Source organism: Musa acuminata, chromosome BXJ1-7 (genome assembly GCF_036884655.1).
Source record: "Musa acuminata AAA Group cultivar baxijiao chromosome BXJ1-7, Cavendish_Baxijiao_AAA, whole genome shotgun sequence".
Lineage (NCBI taxonomy): Eukaryota > Viridiplantae > Streptophyta > Magnoliopsida > Zingiberales > Musaceae > Musa > Musa acuminata.
Window position 1 is genome coordinate 7,349,542 of NC_088333.1, and position 20,405 is coordinate 7,369,946.

At 42.7% G+C, this 20,405-nt stretch overlaps 3 protein-coding genes across 5 annotated transcripts; 2 read left to right on the plus strand and 1 right to left on the minus strand.

Moving 5' to 3' along the window:
• The first annotated feature begins 986 nt into the window (after positions 1 to 986).
• LOC103991263 (protein IQ-DOMAIN 6-like) lies at positions 987 to 3,636 on the plus strand. Of its 2 annotated transcripts, none has more exons than XM_018828990.2 (6): positions 987 to 1,425; positions 1,506 to 1,663; positions 1,767 to 2,033; positions 2,121 to 2,348; positions 2,533 to 2,646; positions 2,723 to 3,636. In XM_018828990.2, the coding sequence occupies exons 2-6, from the start codon at positions 1,595 to 1,597 to the stop codon at positions 3,422 to 3,424; spliced, it is 1,380 nt and encodes a 459-aa protein (XP_018684535.2). In that variant the 5' UTR covers positions 987 to 1,425; positions 1,506 to 1,594; the 3' UTR covers positions 3,425 to 3,636. The 2 variants fall into 2 exon arrangements, with proteins under 2 accessions (XP_018684535.2, XP_009408919.2); XM_009410644.3 differs by having other exon boundaries at positions 1,523 to 1,663.
• Positions 3,637 to 4,713: 1,077 nt separating this feature from the next.
• On the minus strand, positions 4,714 to 9,223 carry LOC103991261 (U-box domain-containing protein 34). 2 transcript variants are annotated; one of them, XM_009410642.3, is made up of 10 exons: positions 8,959 to 9,223; positions 8,753 to 8,874; positions 8,535 to 8,647; positions 7,685 to 7,803; positions 7,540 to 7,596; positions 7,283 to 7,458; positions 7,020 to 7,121; positions 6,067 to 6,453; positions 5,139 to 5,888; positions 4,714 to 5,055 (listed from the first exon to the last, which is right to left on the minus strand). In XM_009410642.3, exons 1-10 carry the CDS (start codon positions 9,140 to 9,142, stop codon positions 4,855 to 4,857), a joined length of 2,211 nt encoding a protein of 736 aa, XP_009408917.2. In that variant the 5' UTR covers positions 9,143 to 9,223; the 3' UTR covers positions 4,714 to 4,854. The 2 variants fall into 2 exon arrangements, with proteins under 2 accessions (XP_009408917.2, XP_009408916.2); XM_009410641.3 differs by having other exon boundaries at positions 7,020 to 7,130.
• Positions 9,224 to 10,117: 894 nt separating this feature from the next.
• Positions 10,118 to 15,632, plus strand: LOC135678547 (mitogen-activated protein kinase kinase SIPKK-like). Its single transcript, XM_065191474.1, has 8 exons — positions 10,118 to 10,425; positions 10,539 to 10,623; positions 12,134 to 12,268; positions 13,566 to 13,790; positions 13,895 to 14,077; positions 14,226 to 14,431; positions 15,185 to 15,230; positions 15,314 to 15,632. The coding sequence occupies exons 1-8, from the start codon at positions 10,349 to 10,351 to the stop codon at positions 15,401 to 15,403; spliced, it is 1,047 nt and encodes a 348-aa protein (XP_065047546.1). The 5' UTR covers positions 10,118 to 10,348; the 3' UTR covers positions 15,404 to 15,632.
• The last annotated feature ends 4,773 nt before the right edge of the window (positions 15,633 to 20,405 follow it).

Here is a 20,405-nt window from a genome sequence, read left to right on the forward strand (position 1 = left end):
TTTTCTTGTGGATTGCATTAACTTGATCTGATCCTTGATGTCACCTGAACCCTAAAGCTTAGGATCAAAAGAAGCCACATCATGTGAGGTGGCATGATGGAGTCTCACCAACATATGATAAGACATATAAATCTAAATATTTAATACATTACCATGATATTCAAAGTAAAATTTTATTCAGATCTTTCTAATTTAAGATATTATTTTGATGGTGATATACTACACACACTTGTAAAAGGTTGATCATTCAAATATATCAATAAAATATATAAATTGATCATTCAAATATATCAATAAAAATATAAATTTACTTATCAAAGTAAAAAAATATTAAAAAGTCTTTATTTCTTAATTTTTATTATTTACGAATGATTATTTATCTTTAAAAAAAGAGATAAAAAGTTTAAAATTTTATTCGATTTAAGCATGGATTCTGATACGGTCAATTAGTCCTGCATTATTTAAGGAGTATGAAAATCAGTGACTCGTAAGTCTCTCGGATCTCTTTTACTTTCAAAAGTGTCTTTTAGAGTTTACTTGTTTCGAAAGGATAAAACCGATCAAATGATTTCTTTCCTATTGTAAAAATGATATAAAACTAAAAAAAAAAACATAATTTTGAATCCATGCATGATAAATTTTGAGGATGGAGAAGACTGTGTTTTGCTTAGGGAGGGAGAGACGAGGACAAACGGAACACTCGTACGCCTTGGCATCACCGTAGAAGGCATGCAAACCACGGCACCGCCATGGTCGCCGATCTCCTCCACCCGCCCGCGCAACCCATCGCTGTCACAACAGGAGGCGATACAATTAAAACAGGCGAGAGGTGAGCAGTGGTTGGGGAGATCAAACCATGACGGTGACCACAGGAGTTCTCCCTTCAATGATCCGACACAGAAAGATGGTCGTTCTTCTTTCCTTTTTATTGGTAAGATATCCGACCGTAGAGAGTCTATTCAGGTCTTCTTCTACCAAGATCATGCACTACATACCAACTCCATCTTAATGTACTTCACTAGATACATGTATGCATGTAGATATCTTGTGTTAAAACTCCTCATTCGCTTCTTCGTGCCTGTGGCCAATTATTGGTCGCTCTCTCTCTCTCTCTCTCATGTTTGTGTCAGAACTCCACATCTCAGCCAGCCACCCTGCTGTGGTACCTGCACTGATCCCACCCTCTCTTCGTTCACATTTCATTATCTTTGGTTCATTAGATCGTTAAGCAATGGCGGATGATGAATTAGTGGCCCGATGAATAGACCATCAGGTCTTTAGCTCTGTCCTTTCCCAAGAAAGAGGCTTCGTAAAGATCACTCTCTTTATGCATAAAGAACAAGAGGAAAGATGAACTATACAGCTTTGGGAGTTAACCCAAGCCAACTGCACCTGCTTTCCCGACAAAGTGAAAGAGAATCCAAGGTTTAGATTTGTTAGATCCTCTCTCTCTCTTAATCCAAATCCCTCCATGTTATTTTGAATTTGAAATGCTATACAAGCAGCTACACCGTCTTCTCAGAGTCTGTAGCTCCATTTCCGAAGCTGCCACCTTTCGCTCTCTCCTTCCGCTGGAGTGGAAGCCTGTCAAGAAATGGGTGGTTCGGGGAAGTGGATCAAGTCGTTGGTCGTTGTCCTCAAGAAGCAAGAGCAGGATAGCTGTGTAATCGCTGCAGTCTCTGTCGTTTTCCTGTTCAATCTCTTCTCTCATGGCTGGGTCTTTAGAGACTCATTGCGGTTGCGTTGTTGGTTTCCCCTTCTTGAAGGAAAAGAGTGGCGATGGCGATAACGCGAGGAGCAGGAAGTGGAAGAAGCTGTGGAGGAGCTCCTCGTGGGACCACCTGTCGCTGCGGCGGGGATCGAGGGGCAGCAGCCGCCGGTCGGCGGCGTCCGAGGAGTCCGATGCCTCCTCGGTCTGTGACGCGTTCGCCGCCGCCGCCGCGGCCGTCGTCCGCGCCCCTCCCAAGGACTTCAGGGCGGTCAGGCAGGAGTGGGCGGCCATCCGCATCCAGACCGCCTTCCGCGCTTTCCTGGTAACGGAGGAGGACTACACGTCCAGATCAATCTTGCACGAGATGCCTCCAACAAAAATGAGAGCTTGTTGTGGATTGGGATTGCAGGCGAGGAGGGCGCTGCGGGCGCTGCGAGGGATCGTGAGGCTGCAGGCCATAGTGCGGGGGCGGCAGGTTAGGAAGCAGGCGGCGGTGACGCTGAGGTGCATGCAGGCCCTGGTGCGTGTGCAGGCGCGCATCCGGGCGCGGCGGGTGCGCATGTCCACCGAGGGGCAGGTCGTGCAAAGGCTGCTCGAAGCCCGCCGCGGCACACTGGATCCTCTAAAAGAAGCAGAGGTAGCAGACTTGCGTTCTTATCCTTCCATCACAGGCTTTTCCTCGTTCCTTCCTCCAGAATCCCCATCCATAGTTTAGTTTAATGTGACATCAGAAAGAAGTAATAAATGCTTCGAGATTAGCTACGAATGCTTTGTGAATCTTCCTTGTATCATGCTGTTGTGCATCATCTCGTCGTTCTTAGGAAGGATGGTGTGACAGTCCGGGCACAGTAGAAGAAGTAAGAGCAAAGCTACAGATGAGGCACCGAGGAGCTGTCAAGAGGGAAAGAGCCATTGCTTATGCTCTTTCTCAACAGGTGAATGCAATAAGCATAGTTTTCTTTCAGCCTCTTGCCCGATTGCGTAGCAAAGTTCTTTCCCTTCTTCTTTCAGCAATCTAAGTCAACCCTCGGTGGAAGATCAAAGCAGAGTTCGGTCTCTTCAAAGCATAGTGGTTTTGATCAGAGCAATGGGAGCTGGAGCTGGAGCTGGTTAGAGAGGTGGATGGCTGCAAAACCATGGGAGAGCAGGTTGATGGAACACAAAGTCCACAACAATCCTTCCGACGCTGAATCCAAAGAAGACATTTTTGGCATCTACTCAACATGTAGTGAGCCTAGTTCAGTGAGGATAAAGAAGACCAACATCACGACCAGGGTTTCTGCAAGACCCCCAACCATCACTTACAACCACTGCTGCATAACTCGTTCTGCCTCATCCCCAAGCACCGAACTATACTTCAACGAGAGCTCTGCATCGTCGTCGTCTATCTTCATGTCAACACCGTTCTCGAGCAGCACTCTTCTAGCTTCAGAAAGGACAGAGGACAGCAGCAGCAGTAGGCCCAACTACATGAGCTTGACTGAATCGATCAAGGCGAAGCAGAAAGCTCTGAATGCGCAAAACTCCACACCGCAGGGGCATTCATACGTGGCTGTTCGCTCTCATCGCAAGACTTTATCTGGTATCGACACAGATTCTTCCATCTTCTCTTGCGATCTGGAGAATCAACCACCACAAAGGGAGAAGAGTTCTGTAAGAAAAATGGAGAAAGTAAATGGTTACCATGGCAAACTACACACTTATGGATCTTAGTGTTCCTGAACGATTGGCTTCGAAGCCTTGGCATGCATGACATGACTCCTTCGCATGTGTGTTCAACATCTTGTTGTAACGTGTGTTTATAGCTTCTGAGGAACTAAAAATTCTTACTGCTAAGAGACTGCATTGTTTTTTTGAAGGATGCATGTGTTCTGCAATTTGACAGTCATTTGTGTGAAGATCTGATAGCTTAGATATCTATTTTACATATGAATGCAATGTGAAACAATAGTTGCTGAAATATTCACAAGCACAAACATACAGTGCATTTCAAGATGTTTCTGATTTGAAGTATACACACATGAATACCTGCTTGGAGCTTCATTGTACATCTGATTCCAGGTATAGCACCATTGTTTGGTTCTTTGCATGCCACTAAGGTCTTGACATATATTTCCTCAACAACAAAATACTTCTGCAGGTTTTTTATTCTATGAGTCTCAACAGATAAGATTTGTGCATTTTTCATCATATTTTTACTCAATTTTCTCTTCTCCATATGCTTTAGCATATTTATGGAGTAACAAAGAATTATCAAAATGATAGCCAAAGATCCATATAGTCAATCCTGAATAGTTCAAATATTACAGCTTGTGATAATATGAAATTGCCCAAATCTTGTTGCAAATATTAGATCATGAGATAGCCTTCCTGTGTCATGAGCTAGAAACAGGTTTGACTTCCATGTGGATCCAAGACAAGAGGTGCAGGAGACTTCAAATGTTTCATTTTCCAAATTGGAATTAGCAACTTGTTTGAAACTGTATTTGGGAATGCAACACAAGTTGTTGATTTGATTTACTTAATCCACAAATTAGCATCCATTGCCATCTCTCTTTGATCAACAAAATCTCATACTAAGTATAATATGCAAACAGGCAGAGTTTCCAACCGATACAGTTGTATTCTGAAGTGTCGAGGCTCCAAACCTCAACTGGTCAACAACTTTGCAGAGGACATCTTTGGTTATTTTACTGATCATTTATTAACTTCTGTTCTAAGGAATCTTTCTATTAATCTCCAAACTTCAATTGATTATGCCTGTTTACTTTCTTAATGTCTTTGTTGGTGAAATTTCACACTCCAACTTGCCAAATTGGTGATCACTAGGTCTTTTTATGTCTCTCTGTTTCATGATTAAGAGAAAGATTCCTTAGAACAGAAGTTAATGGCAATAAACATTATGTCCATGTAATTAGCCAAAACATCTGCGGTGCATAATTCTATCAGCCAATTAATGACAATAAAATAAGCAAAATAAACAGCTCCAGGACACTTCTCCATGACAGCATAAAGAATTATGACTACTGTCATAAAATGCACACTATTTTACATACACCAAAGATTTCGAGAACAAGGGACCTCCAGTCAGGCATCCTTTAAACAAAAACAAAACCGAACAAAAATGGACACAGCACAATCACTCAATTCCAAGAGGTTGAGAATGCTACATGAGACTTCCATTCTTGTATTGCTAATCGCAACGAATGGTTCGGGATTATGGAGGTATGAGGAAGTCTAATTTTGTTCACAGGAGATGTATCATATTTCTCAAGCCATGCCCTGATAGCTTTATGCTCATATGTATAACCATCAGCAGCAACATAGGGGTCATCCATTATTTCCTGCATGCAGACAACAAATGCCTCTATCATGAAAAATAGAGCCGAAAGAATTTAGAAGACTTGAACATGTATTTGAGTTTTACCATTAGAATGGGACAGAAATAATGTTTCGGTGCATCGATGTTGTGTTTCTTCAGATTAATAATAGCATTTCCCTTGTTTAATATATCTTCGAGTTCTGGCAAAACCTCTGAATCAAGATCAGGCCGTTCCCTGCATGTCAGTCGAGAACATTGCAAAGCAAGTTTCGCTAATCTCTCTGCCTCAGCAAGTGGCCAATCTTTTACTGATTGGTCAAGTACAGCAGAAAATGTTCCTCCTCTAATTGCATTTTCCATACTTACTATCAGACCATTTGGGTTCTTCCCTGTCAACAACTGAAGCGCAATCACCCCCCAGGCATACAAATCGGACTTCGGCCGAACGGTGCCAGTTCGTTGATATTCAGGATCCATGTAAAAGAATGTACCAGCAAGAATGGTTTCTCTGTATTCTGTGAGACCATCAGGCACCACATCAGAGAGGAGCTTTGCTAGTCCAACATCTCCAATCTTGCTAACATAATTCCTATTTAACAAAATGTTCGCAGGTTTCAGATCACGGTGAACAATGGGCTCAGGCTTGTTGCCATGCAAAAAAGTAAGTCCACAAGCTACTTCATAGAGAATTCGGAATCGAATTATCCATGGGAGTGGCCTTTTGCCATCCCTATTGAATAGATGATCATCTAAACTTCCATTTTCCATGTACTCGTATACAAGACAACCGCTCTCAAGGCAGACCCCAAGCAATAAGACCAAGTGAGGATGATGAATTTGGCTAAGAATTTTGACCTGCATAAGATCAGAATCAGTTATCTTTCTTCCCCTCTCTAGCAGAATGATAAGGAAATAAATGACCGAGATGACTCGGATCTAGTAAGTTGTGTTTTAGCAAAAAGGAAAATGCCCCTAAAATCCAACAAATATATTAAACTTCAAGAAAGAAAAATAATGTGGGTTTCGTGCAGACCTCTCTAAGAAACTCCGCTTCCTTGTCACGTGCATCTTGTCGGAGAACCTTGACAGCTACCAGGGTATGATCAAGGTTGCACTTGTAGACATACCCACAACCCCCCTCTCCTATTTTCTTGGCTTCGGAGAAGTTATCAGTGGCAACCTCTATTTCATTCTTTGAATATCTTCGGCACCATTTGCTGTTTAAGAAATAACCATCTATTGTTTTTGATAATTCAGAGGATATCCTTACAAGTTCGGCTTTATGTCTATGTTGGGCCTCCTTCACAGACACTTGTTTTGCTTCCTCAACTTCTTTAATTGCTTCCAACACTTTCTCTCTCTCCAACCCATTCTTCAATTTCTTTTCAACTTCAGAGTATTCAGAAGAAAGTGATTGAAACTGTAAGAAGCCACAAAATGGATCAGATATGAGCAGTAGGGAAATTGAGGTAGATCAGCAAAAAGGGGAGATACAAACAACTGAAAGATGTATGTTATGTGGAATGATGAGGAAAAGTCATGAATTGATGGAAAAGAAATAATGAACATTACTATTCTTGAGAACAACGAGCCACAATGATTTAAGTATTACCTTAATTCGATACAATGCAAAGTCTGCTTAAGCACAAACATTTTAGGAAAAATCCAAGACAAATAGGATAATCTGATATTCATGTTGAAGAGTCCAAAAGGAACAGATCAAGAAAAAATATTTTGAAATGAAGGGAACTAAACACGCTTTCTAAAAGAAAATTAACAAAGAACAAAATCCTACAATGCTATCCAAAAATGCCAGCTTCATGAAGTAGAATTGGACATTTGCCTATAAAAACATAAAACCATATACATCTACAAAAAGCACAAAGGTAAGTTTTAGGCCTTTTCGGGTATGTAATGCAAACATATGAAGCACATTTCTCAATTCCAGCTTGATTTTGCAAAGCAAGAATTTTTTGTTTTTCAAACCTTCTTCTTTGCATGAACCAGATCATCACAAACTTGATCATACATAGCAAGAATGTTCTGGGACTCCTTCCTCGAGTTTGAAACTTCAGCTGGAGACACATCCTGAAGGTTCTTTTAGGCAACAAACATCAGTGTCAATATTACAATAAAATTATACATTTTACTATGTACTGTACTAATTACTAGCTAGTCAATCATTTTGAGGATCTAACCACACACACACACACACACACACAGCGCAAGGGAGGGAGAGATTTGTTGACCTTTCTTGAAGAGTGAAACATAAAAGAAGATTTGTATTTAATAGAGGCCAGAAAGCCATAATTCTTGTTATTTAGTTCTCCTTCCTCGTGTCCTCCAATAGAAGGTAAAGTTTCAAAACTTCTAACAGAAATTGACGAACTTGGTTCGCTGAGGGCTCGAGAATGCAATGTACCACCTGTCAATAATGATAATATGGGTGAATTACCGGCTTCCAATCCATACAATGAAAAAACTGCATCAAAGAGAGGGTTCCTACGTCTTTGAACAAATAGCTTGCCTTTGATTGTTTGTATATGGGTGCTAATGCTGGGATCTGCCAAAAGCAAGATTACAAGAATGACAATGTACTGAAATCAAAATTATAGTAAAATAGAAATTAGTCAATAGGATTTTGCACAAACCATCAGAGACTTGGTTAGCAAATTTCATGATGAGCTTGCGCCGTGACACAGCAAAAATGTTGCAATAATCCGGAGAAAATTTCAGAACAGTAGTTGGCACATCTGGGCCCTTCAATATCCTAGGAAATTGGAATTAGTAAGGATAGAAGCTCATTGAAGACAGTAAACTAGATTGTCCAAAGCTGCAGATAAACATAATGTTTTTCCTTATGACATCTACTCAAGTAGAATTTGGCTCCAAAAGCTCAATTGAATCCACCACAACCATGACTTGCTAAATTCACACAAATCTGTTCAGCAGCAAAGTGAAAACAACACCGAGCAAAAAATCAAGAAAAATAAAATGTTGCGTCCAAAATATTATGAGGAATGTTGCTAACAAGCTTGAGAATGAGTGCCACACCAACTTCTGAAGTAAAAAAAAAAAAAAAAAGCAAATAATGAAAAAGAGGGAGCAAATATGAGAAAGGATGTAGAAAAGCCAAAAATCCCCCCTGAGCAAAACAAACATAATCACAATGATCCGACCATCCAAATCATATAATAAGATTCTGAACAATCATGCACCGCATGATCCATCCACAAAATGGATTAATTGCTATTGTTCAAGCAGATTAGGAGGATACAATGTTAGTCAAAACAAACTCATGGCCTACGATGATCAAGTTCGACCGAAGATGATTGGCCAAAATAAGTGTCATCATTACTGAACTTTCAAAGAATGCAGAAAATCTAAGATCTATTACCTACATATAAAATCTCAAAAAATACACACAAAAATCGCTTGTCTAAGCAGATTTGATAACTCTACTAAGGATTAATTGCAACATCATGGTACTACATAGTTAACCTTCGAAACCGAAATGATGAATATCCCAAAACCAAGTTCTTAGTTCCCGAAATCGAAACATATTCCAACAGAGCAGCAGCAGGATTCTCCCCTTCCAGTACCAAAGTTTCCACCTACAGAAAACTTCCAATTTTTATGCTAATCTCGTCGAATTCCAACCTAAAAGAACATTTCCAAGGGGGAATAGAAGGGGGGATGAGATACAGTAAAGATCTCACGTTTCTAGTGCCGCAGAGTTCTCTGAACGGGAACAACACCTGCTGAGCCTTCGACTTCAGGTCCTGCACGTACATCTCAACCACGTCTTTTCCCAGGCGGTCCACCGGAACACGCTCCCCGGCTGCAGAAACAAGCAAAATTTCTCACGTTTCGATCACAGCAGTAGGGTTCGAAGGAGAGGAGAAAAGAGGATCGGAGGGCACACATGGAGAGGGGATGGAGGTGACGGCTCGGATGACGTGGACGAGGACGACGCGGTGAGCGTGGGGGACGAGGTGCTCCGCGGCCCACCGGACCGCGCGGCGGCTCCGGCCGGCGCCCCTTCCGCCGCACACAGCCACCGTCACCGCTGCCGCTGCAGTTTCATCGCCGGTGAAGACCGCCATCATCCGTCGGCGGGTGGAAGAGGAGGAGGAGGAGGAGAAGGGGCGCTTGCGCACACTGTGCCCGTTCGTGGACGAAATATCCCGTCAGAGTCAACGCATTGAAAGCGGACAAAACTACCTCAACTAATGCGACGACTTAAGAAACGAAGGGAGATAAGAATCTCCGTACATTCTTTTTTCTTTTGTATTTTGTCTCTACACTCCAACTGTCTATGGGACTAAATAATATATGTTTATTTATCTAATAAAATGCAAAATTGCATATAGATTTTCCTTTATTTTAAATTTTATTTTAACACATAAATTCTCATAATTTTTTTTAAAAAATATATAATCATAATCTTCATCATTTGACCTTTAGAGGAGACACAAGGGCCATAATTATCATTTTATCCTTTTAAAAGTACTATTTAAATCCATAGTGAGAGCACAAAAAGTGTTCTAAATATCTTATTTTAAAAATATTTTTAATCTCAATTTTTTTATTTATTATATTTCATGTGAACTCCAACATCTAACTAATCAAGCGAATTGAAGGAATATATATATATATATATATATATATATATATAATTAGAAAAAAAAAGATATTATATTTCAAGATAATTATGATTAATTATATATATTAATATATCAGCCAGTAAAGACTCATGAATTATGTCGGTTCACATGAAGTCAGTCAATTGAGGCTGCTCCACAACTCACCATCAGCCAACCACACACATCAATAAACGTTGGGAGATGTTTTTGTTGTCATGATCATTTAATTTCGACTTCAAACGTGTTCGACCTTTTGCTCCCATTCATTGTCTGGAGGACCAGAGGCAGATCGTGGAGTCATCAGCACTCGTCATTTTGGTTCGATATTCTAAATTCATTTGCATTTTATGCTGAATAATTCAATCCAACACATCCAAATTGTTTCTTTCCCACTTTAATCGCTTATATATATATATATATATAGAGAGAGAGAGAGAGAGAGAGAGAGGGATTGCAATTGGGGGCAAAGACGAGCAGCCGAGTGGGCCGCAGGAACGCCTCACCGTCCGGGCTTTAGAGTCTGTGAAGAAACGGATCGATCTCGTGGGATCGATTCTTTGACCCGCACACCATACGAGAAAGTCTTGCCCAATTCCCGCAGCTCTTCTTCGCCGTCGTTGTCCAAGGACGAAGCAACCAGAGGAGAAGAGAAAGCCGAGCGCATCCCCGATGAGGAAGGCCGGACCTGGTAACTCAAAGCTCAAGCTGTCCGTCCCCGGCCACGAAGCTTCTATCGGCAAATTCCTGTAATGATATATCCTTCTCTGCCGGCTTCCCGTTCAATTTCTTCGTTTGCCTTTTCTTGATTTTTTTCCGGTGTTTTTTGGCATCTTTTTGCGATCTCTGTGGAGGAGTGTAGGACTCAGAGTGGTACGTTCAAGGATGGGAATCTTCTGGTCAATAAGGACGGGCTCCGGATCGTCTCTCACAGTGAAGAAGGCGGGGTAACATATCAATTTCCTTCCCTGTCCCCTTTCCCCCTTTTCCTTTCCTCTCTGCTATCTCAAATATTCCTTTTTGGTTTCAGCTTCTGTTGTTTTTTCTCTTAGTAAGGAATACCATCAATCGACTCGTTGTTAGATCGAATGATAGGAGCTAAAAATCATCAACCCTAAAGCCAGCCAGTCAAGGCAACCAAAGCCACACATGCGCATACATATACGCCCACAAAAATGATTTCTTGGAACAAAAGAAAGTTCAATGCTATATTAGTTTCTGATCAATATGTTGAGGCAGTTCCTCCTATTATCCAATAGAAAAGTAGTTAAGAACACTGTCACGATAAGGTGGCTTCTCCTCCGGAGGAAATTGTAGGCACCAAGCATTGGAAGGAATTTAGATTGAAGATGTGTGTATAATCGAAGTCTCTCCTTTCTGGTATTGATCTTGTTCACAGGCCCCAAGAGTTATTAGCTTCATGAGAATACTCGTTCAAGTTCAACTGGAGCCTTTTGACCTCTTCTCTTTTCGTGCTCTCTGTAACAAAAATGAAAGTATGTCATCTGCTTACTTGTTGATTTTTATGGTTATGTTGACAAATATGTAACTGAAATTCAGAAGTTTGATGGAGCTTAGTTTTTTTTTTTTCTAGTATCAATTTAAAATTAATTTTGGAGCTTTTTTTTAAGCCCACTAATCTACATAGTGATCAAGCTGGAGGTGTAGAATTGAGCCAACTTGAGCTAATTTGGGCAGCTTGATTAATGGTAAGTTTTAAATTTGCATCATGACTTAGATAAATGGTAAGTTTTAAATTTGCAGCGTGACTTATTCACGCAGATAAGTATTGAGCCCGTGAAGTCTAAAAGTATTTTATTGTTGAAAAGGTAGGATCAAGATTTAGTTTATGCAGTTTCAGTGTATGTAATTAAGAAGTTCTAATAGTATTGTGTGGTAGTACTTCATTGCATGATTCACAACCCAACACGATAGGTCCATTAGCTCAATTACTTGAATAGAGTGGGTCATAATCGCATGGCCTAAAGTTCTTATGTTTGAAATTACTATTAGTCATTATCTGGCCTTATACATCCTCACCATAGATCTGTTGTAGTTTGTTTTCTCGTTACGTTCCGGTCCAATAAGTCGGTCCATCAACCTAGTAATCTGGATATAGCTGATCTTTAACTACTTGGTCCCAAGTGAAAGCCTATCATTAGTAGTTGACCTAGCTGCTCTAATATACTCTCATAATTCCCGTCCAACTTTTGACATGGGATTAATTAGGGTATCATATGTCATGTGTGATAGATGGAAAGTTTTGTTCATCATGGCGACACATGTCAATATAGACCTTTGCATCCTCACAACAAGAACTTGCTTGTACCATTTTCTTGCTTCTATTAAAGTTATACCAGTATACAATTGTCATTTTTGTGCCTTTTCGAAGTACATGGCATGTTGAATTCTGGTCATTATCGGGCTACTCACAATATTGCTTGTGTCTTGATGCAGCCACCTCTTATAAAACCGTTGGACAACCAACTGAGTCTGGCTGATTTAGATGCCATTAAAGTAGTTGGAACAGGTGGTGGTGGAATCGTGCAACTGGTTCGTCACAAATGGACCAGTCAATTTTTTGCTCTCAAGGTATCGCATCAGTTATATGGCATTTGTTTTGAGTCAGATATTGTTGCTTTTGAGCTTTACTTCTACCAACATGTTGAATTGTCTTTTTCTTTTTCCTAATTTAAATGGCCATGATTGATCTATCTTAACAAATGTGGGTGAAAGGTGTGCACTGAAATTTGGGAGTCCCGAGAAGGAGTCTCGTCCACATGGGTTTGTTCGAGTTATTGACAAAGCTCTTTCTGCTATTTAATTTTCGTCTATTGTACAAAATACAGAAAGCTTCTTCTTCCTTGTTTCATTTGCCATAGATTGAAAACTCTACATATGGTCTTTGACTTGCAAACGCAGCTTTGCTCCTATATAAGCAACCTTCTGAGTATTCACCCAACAATTCAGTTCCTTGGATTGAGAATCTTGTCTGAATTGTAGGATGGTCTTCTTTAATTTAGACTACATCCCTCATGCCCTATGGCCTGAAGCTTAGCTTTGGGAGTATATTAGTCAACATACATTTCAGTGAGTTTCATCAGAACAGAAATGAAGAAAGAACACAACTAGGCTGAAAAAAAAGATAGTTTGAGATGATGATCCAACAATATGAATATATAATCATACTATTTGAAGTAATATTTAACCAAGACTTAAGAGTCTGAGGGTTCATTCCAAGTCAATATAAGTCATTCGAGCCATATCATACATATCGCAACTTCAAGATCCCAGTGCTCCAAATCAACTTTTTTTCTGTTGCTTCATCTGTCTGATTTTAGTTTTCAATTAAGTGTTTCTTTCTTTTTGGAACCTAAAGAACAAAACCTCAGAGTTTCATGTCACTGCTTCTAGGTTATAAACCATTCTACACAATGCATGGCAAACCATCATGGTTATCATGTAAGAAGTTGCTTGATGTTTCTAGGTAATAAGAGGAAATATGGAGGAAGACGAAGATGTATATCTATGCCATACTTCTGCCTAGCAGACTTAATTTTTTGCCAAAGCTGGACTAGAGAATGTTTGACATTGTTTGACAAATTTTTTTGTGTTAGAGAATGTTTTATGTCCTTGTTTGCTTCTATGGCTTCTATTAGGAGATTAACTTTTCATAGCCAGTTTTAGTTCTCTTCATTAGGTTGTCTAAGCCACTTGTAGTATCTGCACAATATTTAATTCTTTTCACATCTTATCAGACAGTTTCTCATTTATTACCTTCATGACTTATAAATGAAATGTAAAATTATGTACTCTACCTGCTCTATAAGTTCAATCAGAAGCATCAAATCCTTGAATGGAAGTTTCTAAAATAGCTTTTAATATTCAGGTTATACAAATGAACATTCAAGAGGATATACGGAAGCAGATTGCTCAGGAACTTAGGATAAGCCTATCAACCCAGTGCCCCTTTGTAGTCCTATGCTATCAGTGTTTTTATGACAATGGTGTTATCTCTATAGTCTTGGAGTATATGGATGGGGGCTCACTTGCAAATTTTCTGAAGGATGTCAAAACAATTCCGGAGCCATATCTTGCCGCAATCTGTAAGCAGGCCAGTGTTGAACGGCATCGATGGTCATGGTTATTTGACCTATTATAGTATATCAGTAAACTAGCTGTCATCATATTCCTGAACATTTTTCGTTATTCTTGCAGGTGCTAAATGGTCTAATTTATCTGCACCATGAAAAGCACATTATTCATCGGGACTTGAAACCATCAAACATTTTAATCAATCATAGTGGGGAAGTCAAGATATCTGATTTTGGTGTGAGTGGAATAATTGCAAGCTCTTCAGGTCAGCGTGACACCTTTACTGGTACCTATAACTACATGTCTGTAAGTATTCGTCCCTGAAACTGCTTGTGATTTGCTTGTTTCAAGATTTTCTTTCCTCTCATTTTGATTTTGTTAGCAAAATTTTCTATATACTAATATCCTTGATGTGTTGAAGCCATAATCATGCTAGAACCTTTTTGATTTGTAGCCAGAAAGAATCACCGGACAGAAACATGGTTATATAAGTGATATTTGGAGCTTGGGTTTAGTTATGCTGGAGTGTGCTACTGGTCAATTTCCTTACCCACCTCATGATAGCTTCTATGAACTGCTTGAAGAAGTCGTCGAACAACCACCTCCATTCGCACCTTCTGATCAGTTCTCTGTGGAGTTTACATCATTTGTTTCTGAATGGTAAATATACTGCTAATATTTGCCAAGAAATGTGCTTCCGTACTCATAAAATTTAAAATTTTCCATTTTTTCCGAAAAATATAATTGCTTATAGTGCTAAATCATTTTGTATTCTTGCTTCAACCCCCCCAACTCATTCAAATAGCCAAGAACTTTATTATTTATTTAATATGTATGTTAATTCCATTAGTTCCCTCGGCAAAAAGCAAGATTATTATTTAGGCCAAATAATTGAACGTAACAAAGTTGGTTGTTACATTGTCTGAATGATACACTCCTTCAAAGGCAAAATTATGAGGCATCAATGTTGCTTGACTCAATTACTGAACTAAGATTGACTTGATATAGATACTTCTTAGAACCATGCATCGGAGCTCGAAGGACATGGTTGAACATGAAAGACATCATGGTATGATAGGCATTCAAGTTTTATATATCTCTTGTCAGATTTCAATATATCTGATGCACCTAATGCAAACCATTTGGCCTCTTCTGTTTAGACATCTGCAACCTCTTGAAAATTTCAGAATTTGTAATGAAACTCTCAGGCTTTTTAATGTTTTTATCATTTGTGGTTTGCAAAAAATAAACAATTCATTGTGCTCATCATTCAGATCAGGTGACTATGGCTGTACGGTTTTCTTGCATCACGCTAATTTTTCCTTTTTGTTTCTGTTTATGCTCTACAAGTCTTCTAACTTGATCCCATACTTATTTCTCAACTAAGATATTTTTTTTGTACTCCATATCCAGTTTACAGAAAAATCCCACGGATAGAAAAACTGCGCAGGTTCTTTTGGTAAGTTAATATTCTTATCCTCGGTTCATTTTTTTTTTCCCCATAAATGAGGCCATTGCTTGATACTACACTTGAATATCCAGAACCATCCCTTCTTGAGCATGTACGATGACCTGAAGGTTGATCTTGCTTCATATTTCACCTCGGCTGGGTCGCCACTGGCTACGTTTTAAAGGATCGAGTCGTATCCCGAGTTTGTTTTTCCATTACATTTCTGCTTTTGGATCACTTTGTGATGTTGTATGAATTGACATAACGGGTGGAGAGCATGCTTTTGATGTTGGCTCGTGTAACTTTGATGTGGAATAAGTGTAATCTTATATCATCTGATGATGTACCATTAAGTACAAGTTGTATAATCGACAGTGAGATGCAATGAAAAGTGTAGTCGTCTCTTGGTCAGTAGTTGTCACCTAATCCCCGTACTGATCTGCTGATTCTTAGCATTCATGAACGAGTTATGTGCCTTCATTTACTAACCTGCGGTGGTATCATTCGGTTCATCGTAAGAAACACATTTATCACAAAATAGAGCTGGAATGTGGAGACTCAGAGCACGAAACTGATACGATGGGATCATTTTGCATTGGTGTTCTTTGTGGTATCTCTTGAATTGAAAGCTTATGGCAGCATATCATATGCAAGTTTCTTTGGAAGAAAGAACAGGATGCAGGTTTGTGGTGGTATGTTATTCTGACTCCAACCAACCCAAACACTTCGGAGTGAAGCCTTGAGGACTACACATCTCCCGAAAAGGGTTCATACTAAAATTGTTCTGAAGAGCGAAGAGTCTTATGTTGTTGCATTTGGAAGAGGAAAGGAAGTTTGATTGGATGGCGATGAATTTTGCTCCATCTCCCACTTCGGCTCAATCATAGAAAACATCTTTTTATCTTGATGTAGGATGTTTAGAAAACTAGTCTGGCATATAACAATCGATATAGGTGTCGATATTGAGTCTCAATTAACTAGAATTAATGATCATATCATATGAATCATTCACTATCATTCAACTGCATTAAAAAAAATCTTAATTAAAAAATATATATTTAAATATTTATTTTGTAGTATATATATATATATATATATATATATATATGTATATATAATCCAAGTTATATTTTTTTTGTTAAGATATTTATTTTTCAGTCGGCAGTGAAATATCACTGCCTAATACTCATGTAGATAAATAGAATAAAAGAAATGACACTGTTCTTTGGCAGATCATTCTCTGCATGTCTCGTGCGAAGCCCGTCGCAGATTTGGTCGGCCACGATGAGACGGAAACTTTCGCTCATTCGCCGAATCAGGAATGTCACGTGAGGGAACCGACGTCATCGCTGACGACAAGCTCGTCGGCGGCGATGGCTTTCTTGGAGGGGAAGGGTTGACGCAATCGCTGACGTCTCGCTCTCATCGATGCGTGAGTGCATGGGAACGAGAAATCCATCTAATGCGCGAGTATAAATGCGACGTGAAGTGACGGATGAGGACCTCCGTTTCATGATGAGAATGCCTTTGATCCTACACACATGAAGTTTGCTGTTGCTAAAAACATGGCGAGGAAGAAGAGCGCTCGCAACTCGATGCCGCAAGCGAATATGACAAGAATATATATATATATATATATATATATATATATATATATATATATATATATATATATATATATATATATAATGAGAATATTAAAAATTATTAGAATGAGATTGTAAATAGTAAAAAAAAATATTGATATAAATCTCTATAAAGAAAAAACCCATTACATATTTTCGATTGCACCGTGGTTTTCGCTACCACGCTCGATCTCATAATTTCTATATTCCTCTTTCTTATGTTAATATCATAATAACTAAATAAATCATGTGATGAGGGCAATAATGGCGATGGGACGTCAGCAACGCCCGGATGACACATCGCGCCTTGGTTGACCTGACAGCACCTGGCCGAGGCAGACCAAGACGATGACCAGGGCACGCCACATCCTGTGCAAGCCCGGTTCTTCACGTCACGCCAGCCAACACCGGTGTCAGACATCACCAGGAGTATGATCCTGCTCCCCGCCAACGGGCACATCAGGCAACGGTAACCTTCCCTATAAATACCCTCATGCTCATGGTGAGACGGGAGGGGAGAAAAAAAGGAGGTAAGGTAAGGAGAGGGTAAGGAGAAGAGGAAACAAAGATAAAACCCCCTGTGACTATCAACTGACTTGATCGTTGGAGAGGTCGGGTCGAGCTTCCCGACCCAACCTATCTGCAGGGACGAAGACGGAGCGCCTCCCGTCGCATGCCCAGGCGAGGAGTTCCCTTCCAGAGGAAATGGTTGCCTCGTCGTGATCGGACCACCGCAGTCGGCCACCTCAACGGTCTCAAGGGTCACTCAAGAAGATCCCCGATCATTCGGACTCAAACCCAATCATGTCGGGCCCGAGGCCACGGCTCAAAGTTGTTGACACCCAACATATTAACGCTAGAAGGAGGGCTGAATGTCGAGGGATCGGCAGATCGACTCAGACGAACCCCCAACTGAGGGGTCACACCCGATCGGGGCTGCGGGGAAATACCCGCCTCCCCCCCCTCGCATGGAGAACCTCGAGATGAACACCTTGCCACGACCTCAAAGCGCTATTGGTGGATACTCAACGACCCGGGCTTGTCGCCACCCGACGGTGACCCAGCCGACCCGTCGCTCGTGCGGTCTGAGGCCTTTCAGGACCTCGCTCATCAAGTCTATGCTCTGACGGGTACGGTGCAATCCATTATCCCACTCGTTTCTCATCCGACGCACCCGTCTGCGATCCAACCACTGCGGCAACAGGAGCCGCCCGTTCGGGCTCACACGCTACCTCAGGAGCTCCCCCACTTCGCCTCGGGTCCAATCGACCCCACTCGGGGATCGGGTGATGGTAAACCCGAGCGGGCGCCCGAAACCCGAGGCATTATCTTCGGATTCAGCGAACTCCCTAAGAGCCCAATTACGCTTTGTTAGTCAGCGGCTCAACAAAGTGCAGAATGAGGTTTGCATGTAAAAGGGAGAACTATGGGAGGACGCGCACCAAGGGTGTCCGTTCGCACCTGAGATACAAGATCAGGCAGTCCCCCCAAACTTTCGCCTCCCCTCTCTCAACACGTACGACGACACCATCAACCCAGCGGACCATGTAGCCTCCTTTCGTGCCCAAATGACGCTTTACGGAACCTCAAACGCCCTGATGTGTAGGGCGTTCCCCACGACTCTAAGGGGGCCAACCCATGCATGGTATAGCAGTCTGAAGCCCGGGGCGATCACTTCCTTCGATCAGCTCGCCAGGGACTTTGAGCTTAGCTTCCTAGCCTACGCCCGGCCGGAGCCATCCGTTGCACTGCTCCTCAGACTCAACCAAAGGGAGGACGAGTCCCTCTCACATTTTTTGGATCGCTTTGCCACGTAAATCTGGGGTTTGCCGGACACTCATCCCTCTTTGTTAATACAGGCGTTTATGATAGGCTTGCGACCTTTCAGATTTTCCTGGTCCCTCGCGGAACGACCCCCCACCACGGTACCAAAGATTCTACAGCGGGCTAACCAGTACATCGCGGTGGAGGCATGGATGGACGTGAGGAGGTGGAGCGACTTTTAGCAACGAGCTTCATAGAAGAGGAGGGCGCCCGAGGACCAAGAGCACATGACCTTCCTCATCAAACAGCCTGCCCGCCTGAGTCTTGCACCTCGGTTGCATGTTGCCTGAGACCACCTCTGCGCGGCCTGCCCGCTTGAGTCTTGCTCCTCGACTGCATGTTGCCCGAGACCACCTCTGCGCGGCCTGCCCGCCTGAGTCTTGCTCCTCGGCCGCATGTTGCCCGAGACCACGCCTGGGCGGCCTACCCGCCTGAGTCTTGCTCCTCGGTCGCATGTTGCCCGAGACCACTTCCGTGCAGCCTACCCGCCTGAGTCGTGCTCCTCGGCCGCATGTTGCCCGAGACCACCTCTGCTCAGCCTGCCCAATTGAGTTGTGCTCCTCGGTCGCATATTGCCCGAGACTACCTCTGCGCGGCTTGCCCGCCTGAGTCTTGCTCCTCGGCTGCATGACCACCTCTGCGCGCCTGCCCGCTTGAGTCTTGCTCCTCAGTCGCGTGTTGCCCGAGATCACGCTTGCGCAGCCTGCCCGCCTGAGTCGTGCTCCTCGGGCGCGTGTTGCTCGAGACCACGCTTGCGCGGCCTGCCTGCCTGAGCCGTGCTCCTCGGTCGCGTGTTGCCCGAGACCACGCCTGCACGGCCTGCCCGCCTGAGCTGTGCTCCTCGGCCGCATGTTGCCCGAGACCACCTCTGTGCGCCCTGCCCGCTTGAGTCTTGCTCCTTGGCCGCATGTTGCCCGAGACCACCTTTGCTCGGCCTGCCCGCCTGAGTCGTGCTCCTCGGTTGCATGTTGCCCGAGACCACTTCTGCGCGGCTTGCCCGCCTGAGCCGTGCTCCTCGACCACATGTTGCCCGATACCACCTCTACTCGGCCTGTCTGATTGAGTTGTGCTCCTCGACCGCATATTGCCCGAGACCACCTCTGCGCGGCTTGCCTGCCTGAGTCTTGCTCCTCGACTGCATGTTGCCCAAGACCACCTCTGTGTGGCATGTCCGCATGAGTCGTGCTCCTCGGCTGCATGTTGCCCGAGACCACCTCTGCACGGCCTGGCCGCCTGAGTCGTGCTCCTTGGGTGCATGTTGCCCAAGACCACCTCTGCTCGGCCTGCCCGACTGAGTCGTGCTCCTCGACTGTGTGTTGCCCGAGACCACCTCTGCTTGGCCTACCCGACTAAGTCGTGCTCCTCGATTGAATGTTGCCCGAGACCACCGCTGCACGACCAACCCTCCTCAATTGCTAAACTCCACGATTCCTACACCCTTGGTAACAGACCGACTACCGACCGACATGGATAATTTCTTAAAGCTGAAGCCATGCCTCAGACCCCCCTAACAACAACCGACGCCTTCCTTCGGAGGGGGAATATGATGAGGGCAATAATGGCGATGGAATGTCAGCTGCGCCTGGATGACGCCTCGCGCCTTGGTTGACCTGATAGCGCACGACCGAGGTAGACCAGGACGACGACCAGGGCACGCCACGTCCTGCGCAAGCCCGGTTCTTCACGCCACGCCAACACCGATGTCAAACGTTACCAGGAGTACGATCCTGCTCCC

Coding starts and splice junctions, on each gene's coding strand:
- LOC103991263 (XM_018828990.2), top strand. CDS start 1,595: ATGGGTGGTTCGGGGAAGTGGATCAAGTCGTTGGTCGTTGTCCTCAAG. Junction 1,664..1,766: donor AGCAAGAGCAGGATAGCTGT/GTAATCGCTGCA, acceptor CCCTTCTTGAAG/GAAAAGAGTGGCGATGGCGA. Junction 2,647..2,722: donor CTTATGCTCTTTCTCAACAG/GTGAATGCAATA, acceptor TTCTTCTTTCAG/CAATCTAAGTCAACCCTCGG.
- LOC103991261 (XM_009410641.3), bottom strand. CDS start 9,142: ATGATGGCGGTCTTCACCGGCGATGAAACTGCAGCGGCAGCGGTGACG. Junction 8,875..8,958: donor CACCTCCATCCCCTCTCCAT/GTGTGCCCTCCG, acceptor TTGTTTCTGCAG/CCGGGGAGCGTGTTCCGGTG. Junction 5,889..6,066: donor AAGCGGAGTTTCTTAGAGAG/GTCTGCACGAAA, acceptor GATCTTATGCAG/GTCAAAATTCTTAGCCAAAT.
- LOC135678547 (XM_065191474.1), top strand. CDS start 10,349: ATGAGGAAGGCCGGACCTGGTAACTCAAAGCTCAAGCTGTCCGTCCCC. Junction 10,426..10,538: donor GCTTCTATCGGCAAATTCCT/GTAATGATATAT, acceptor GGAGGAGTGTAG/GACTCAGAGTGGTACGTTCA. Junction 14,432..15,184: donor ACATCATTTGTTTCTGAATG/GTAAATATACTG, acceptor CTCCATATCCAG/TTTACAGAAAAATCCCACGG.